The sequence below is a fragment of the Phalaenopsis equestris genome, unplaced genomic scaffold, assembly GCF_001263595.1.
Source record: "Phalaenopsis equestris unplaced genomic scaffold, ASM126359v1 Scaffold233731, whole genome shotgun sequence".
Classification (NCBI taxonomy): domain Eukaryota; kingdom Viridiplantae; phylum Streptophyta; class Magnoliopsida; order Asparagales; family Orchidaceae; genus Phalaenopsis; species Phalaenopsis equestris.
The window spans coordinates 11673-17930 of NW_018251667.1; the positions used below are offsets into that span (position 1 = coordinate 11673).

The 6258-nt window shown below is 33.5% G+C and overlaps 1 protein-coding gene across 1 annotated transcript; it reads left to right on the forward strand.

Moving 5' to 3' along the window:
- The first annotated feature begins 5293 nt into the window (after positions 1 to 5293).
- Positions 5294 to 5929, forward strand: LOC110038757. The gene has a single exon (XM_020743657.1). It carries the CDS (start codon positions 5294 to 5296, stop codon positions 5927 to 5929), a length of 636 nt encoding a protein of 211 aa, XP_020599316.1.
- Positions 5930 to 6258: the final 329 nt, after the last annotated feature.

Below are 6258 nucleotides of genomic sequence, written 5' to 3' on the forward strand. Positions count from 1 at the left end.
GTATTATGCGAAATAGAAGCAATTTTAATTCTCTACCCTGATACAATGTTACAGAAAATCATTGGCTAATCCCAGGTTTAGTCCCTAAATATGTGGTTAGGCTAGGAGGATACTAACTCCCACTCCAGAGCTCCCACTTCCCTTCACCTGAAGGCTAACTCTCGCTTTTATTGTTAAATATCAAGAATGAATTGGGGATTTGAGTCTGTCACCCAAAAATCTCTAATTCTATACCCAACATCGTATATTTCCCTATTTATTTTCACTTAATTCTATGAATGAAATACTCCTTCATGGAATCAAGTGTGATCCTCACTCTGCTGTAGAACTCATACTTCATTTCCAGGATCATATATTTCATAATACATTTTAACAATTCAATTGGCTAGATAAGAAAGTAAATTAAGTTCGGAGTTGAAAAATCATCACAATTTATTTTATATTTTAAAATTTACACATTCATATTTTCTCTTCATTTCACCATATCTCAGAGTAGAGAGATAGATAAAAAAAACTACTCAAACTTCATGAGAAAGATATAACAAATCACAAATTTTATATATAAAAGAAAGTTCATACAACACTACTAAACAAACAACACTTATATGAAATTCTTTCTCAAAGCAAATCCCTTGTAACCACCCCTAAGAAAATGAAGAGGAGCACCCTAAATAGAATGAAGAAATCTCTCACTTTTTTTGGTGTGGCATTTTCTGCTTCTCCAATACTCTCAGAGAAGAATTCACACTTAATATTTTTTGCTTCTCCAATACTCTCAGAGAAGAATTCACAATTAATCTCACCACAAAAAACTCTAAACTCTTAAAAAAAATCACTAATAGACTCCTGAATGGTGGTGAAATGAAGATGGAAAAAGTGTATGGAGGTGAGGTGTGGCAAAAATGAGCAAGGAAGAATGAAGAAGAATGAAGAGGAGCACCCTAAATAGAGCTTAGAGTCGGTTCTCCAATAGATGCATCTAAAAACCCTTCAAAAAGCGTACAAATTCATCGAATCTTCCAGAAACAGGGTCTGAACCGACATTGGTGTCGTCAGTACCCATTCTGGCACCGTCGGCACCAGTGTTCCGTGTTTAATTCTATGCTCTCTATCAAATGGCGTCGTCGACGCTCCTTCTGGCGCCGTCGGCGCTTAGTGAAATTCATCAGTCGTTCTGTAAGTCTGCGCCGTTGGCGCTGAATGTTTCTTCAAAAACATCATTTTGACTCTAAATTCCATTCTTTTTGCTTACTTTTTTCTTCAACTCTTACAAATCAACAACCTGCAAGAAAACATAAAATACCTTCCATTAAAACGCAATATCACCAAAATCAGTATAAAATACGCAATATCACAAAAATCAGTATAAAATATGGGTCTAAAAATGTATATATTTTTGGTGTATCAGCCCTCTTTATAGGACCTATTAGGGACCCTTACAATCCAAACTCTAAACCAAATTAGAAAAATAATCTAGTCTGACATCATAGAAATATCAATTTTATGCCAATCAAAACTTATCTCCCTATCGATTTGCACTCCCTCTTAGGTGATTGACTCTGCCCAGAGTGAAGTGTGACACTCACTAGTTGGGTGAAATCGTAGCCCCCTCCGATATTTATGTTTGTCAATGGATTTTAAACTCACAAGTGACAAATTTCTAAAGTGAATGAAGATTCTGTAAAAAATTCATCACAGTTTTTAAAAGTAAAAAAAAAATCTTTTAAGCGTTCTCATCCTACAAAATTAATTCCAAAGAGTGAGGAGAAAGAAAAAAAACTACTCTGATTTCATGGAGAATGAAATAAAAAAACAAAATTTATATTGAAATCTAAGTCTTAGAAACAAAAACTTGAATACGAAATACCTTATGTCTTCTCCCCAACACAAATTCTTGAGTTTCCTTGAAGAATTCTTCAAACTATTACTCGTTACAACACAAAACACACTTAAACACAAAAGTGGGACTTCCTGAAGCCTTCAAATACTGCCAAAAAGTCCTCTTTTTCTTCCAATTTTCTTTCCTATTAATAGATATTTGAAAATAGCCAAAGGGTTGCTTCAGACACCCCTTTAAAATATGGATAAATTCAATGGATCTTCTAGAAAGGAAGTTACCGGCGCTATAGTGCTAGTCTGGGTTCTATAGCACCCACTGCACTCGTCTGTGGCACTATAGCACCATAGGGCGGCGCTATGGCGCCATATAAACTGCATCACTTTTGCTCATTTTTTCTTCATTTTCTTCAAATGTCAATTTCATGTACATAAAATAATAAACATACAAAATATTTTCTTTTAAAGTGCAATATCACTAAAAAAAAATAATAAACATACAAAATATTTTTTCTTAAAGTGCAATATCACTAAAAATATGCATAAAACGATCATAAAATATTCACTTAAAACTTGTAATTTAAAGGTGGATCAGGTAGGATGTCTCATTGCCTTGTTTCTGACCGAACGACTCAAATTCATGTCATTTGGTCATCATTTGTGGTTCGATCGAGTTTTGTCTTGCCTGTTCTGGCTTAAACAACTACACTTAGTAGGATAAGTGGGCCTTATGGCTTTTTGTTGGCGGGCCGTCATTTGTTGTAGGTTCCTCCGCTAAATCGTTATATCTCATTAGGCTCAGCATTAGCACATTTTCAATGTACAAAATCAAACTTGTTGAATTACCGATTCGTAGTTGAACCGATCAAACCAGTTGACTTGGTCAATTTTTTAAAAGCATACTTATATATCTACCTCATACATCATTGCTATAATTGAAATCGAAACAAGTATATTTATTTTTAATTTTTTTCAAAATTCTCCAATTTAAATTTATCCGTTAATTTGATAAAGATAGTTGTGACGCGAATTGCAAACGTTTGGCGCCTTTTATCTCCCATCTATAATGCACAAATTAAATGCAATAACTATCTACTTTGTTGGTAGGGTAGTTAATTATTGCCGTAGTCCTCTGAGATGGGGCAAGGAATAGAAATTCTCAAAACAAGGAAGTTAAGAATGAAATTTTTAGTCTGTAAATTGTTGATTAAGCATTAAGTCAAGCAAATTAAATTCTTGAGGATATATTAAAACATGCATAGTTATCCTTTTGTTTTTATTATGTAGAAATACATGTTGTTGCATTGTAAATATGGGATTTGTGGTCTTCATTTACTGATTTAAGAATTATCAAATATTTAAAAATTGACTAAAAAATTCTAGTTGTTCGATTAAATTCTGTCAGCGGTGATGCCCAAACCCTTTTATGCAATATATATGACGATTTAGCACTCAATAAAAAATATGAATACCGCAAGGAGGAGCGTTTCTCCAAAAAATGGTATCCTCGAGAAGACCCTAAATTTATAAATTTTTTTAACGTTATAAAATATATCATATATATATTCTTATAATTCAAAAGTAAATAATACATAATTTTGACCCTAATATAAATATATATGAGGACATTGTAATCATAGTCCCATTGACTGTTTAACTTATATATTTATGAAATTTTTATATATTATTTAAGTTTGACATCTTTAAATTTTTCAATATTTTAAGTTGATTTGAACTTGATTTATTTATGACAAGTAAACCAATATTCAAACGAACAAATAAACGAGCTAAAAATTCAAATGAGTATTTAGATTTTCATATAAAATTCAATAAATAATTTTACAAATCCGATCACACCTATTCTATCTATCTTTAATTCTGTAAAAATAAAAGGTAACTCATGAACGATGAATATGTGAGATGTAATATCTCAAATTTTAAAATGATAATACTTCCAAGTTTGCACCAAACTCTCACAATTTTCTGTACACATTAGTTTTTTTATATTCACATGCACTTGTCATTTTCCTAATTTTTTTGAAAATTTTGTAAACTTTTTTTGATGTGAAGTTGTTGCATTATTCTTATTCTTAATTTTATTTAGCATACAACGATTATGTTGCACTTTCTCAACATCACTTTTTAATCGGGTAGAATTTATGAGCTGCGTAGAAATAACAGATTATGAGGACCATAGTTTCAGAGATCCTTTCACAGTGTGATCTTGTCATTACATTTGATGCTTGCACCTTCGAGCAACTCAGTGTTTTGTATGATTCGGGGGATACTAGAAGACACGAAATTGTTAGAAGCCAGAGAGAAAATAAGATTTATGTGGGTTTAAAATTAATTTTAAGGGGGTGTTTCTCACATATCACATAAGTCTTTATCTATTTTCTAATGAAAAACCTAAGCTTCAATAAAATAATTATACAATTAATAATTAATCAAAAAATTTTATTATATAATAGTATAATATTAAATCAATAGTTAAATAAATTTTTTGTTAATTAAAATTTATTTAAATAATATATCATATCGGATACGCGTTATCATCGAGCTTAATATCGAGTATTTAAAGAGTTTGCTCGTAAGCGTAAATGAATAGATTCGACTATATACTTTTTTTTGTTCATTCAAGTTCCGAACTTCTAAAATATCTTCAATCTTGTTTGTAATTAAGTATGAATCGAGTCGAGTTTGAGTATATAGGCCTTTAAGAGAGAAGCATAATACTAAGTTAAGTGTTCCTAGATGAGAATGATTAGGTGGATGAGTGGCTATACTTCTAGAAAGAAAATGTGAAATGAATATATCTATGATAGGGTTGGTGTAGCTCCAGCGAAGGACAAAATTAGATAGAGTCATCTTAAATGGTTCGGTTACATTAAACGTCGACTATCTGATGATTCGATTAGAAGAGTAGAAGTTTTCAATTTGACTTATGTTAAGAAAGACAGATGTAGACCTAGAAAGACTTGTACTTATTGTAAGAAAAATAATCTTAATTTATTAGAATTAAATCAAAATATGATGCTAAATAGGAGGCAACCGAGAAAAAGAATCATTTAGCTGACCCCTCTTAGTGACCATTAAGCTCCTCGCACAACGACGTTTGTTGACATATGTTTCATGATTAAACAATAATATTAAATACTTATTTAATTATGACAGTAATTAAAGGAACAATGTGTTCTCTTCAATTTTCCCCTTCGAAAAATATTATTTTTTAGCCTCACCTTATTCGCGAACAATAATAACGTCCCCTCTTGCAGCCTTGGTCCAAAGACATTTCTCCCATCTTGAATCCATTGCAAGGCATCTTGAACGAGTTCTTCCGTTTACCATCACCCCCGGCCATTCTCTTTCTCAAAAGCTAAGAATTGCACAGTTTTCCATGCTTGTATTTTTCTCAACTATTTCCGAAATTCTATCATTTCTCTCTCTCCCATCATAAATGAATTCCATGCAGCAATCCTCTGCTTTGAAAAGTGAGCTTACGATTAAGGCACTTTATTTCCTTATTAAATCTCTTCTTTGGATAATTTCCGCTGTCTCAGAACCACACCCTCTCTTCTCGGCCGCTTCTGCCGGCGTTGTCGCCGTCCTCTACCTTCCTTGTCGCTACCTTTCAATCTTTTTTTCCCCAGTTCTTCTCTCCACTCTGGGTCTCTTGTTCACCCTACTTCGATTCGGCTCAGCACCGACGCCTCCGCCGCTGCCTTCAGCCCCTCCCGAAACCGACTCGAAACAAATGAAATTATCACCGGAAGTTGAAAGGCCTCTTCTTTCTTTGACGCAAAACCACGTCTTTTGTAAGCCTTCGCTCGAATGGGGAGGTTGGGGCTGCCCGCTTAAGACTATCTACGAAGAATACGATTGGGAAGAAGAAGAGACCTACGAACGCTCGCTGGAATATTCCGAATCGCGGTTGCCGGGATTTGATGTGCTCGGTTATTCATATTCCGATATGGAAGCGGCGGATTCGCCGGGCAGTATCTGCTTCCTGTGGGAAGAGGAGGCAGAGGAGCTCATTGAAATAGGGGTAGAGGAAGATAATATGTTTGAGATCGATCTTTCAGCTTCTGCTTGAAGGTAGCGGTATTATCGGAAGTCAGATTGAATCGACTCGTGAGGGGTTTTCCTTTTACCTTTTTTTTTTATATAATTTTGTTTTTCTTAGATTTTTTTTATTTTATTTTTTTCTAGCGGAGGATTTAAAGGTTATTGGATGTTTATGTATTGTTAGGCTTATAGTGGGCTTGGAGAGTTCAGTGAAAATTTTGTCCTCTTGATTGGATTATTGCTAATTACATTTATATTTCATGAGATGGATATTTAAATCATTGTTTAGGAATCGAAACACCATAGTTTAATTAGGAATGTTTGCATACGGGATAATAGCATGGCTTCAATTCTTTG

What these genes read in the sequence shown, in the direction of transcription:
- LOC110038757 (XM_020743657.1), top strand. Translation starts at nt 5,294, where the DNA reads ATGAATTCCATGCAGCAATCCTCTGCTTTGAAAAGTGAGCTTACGATT.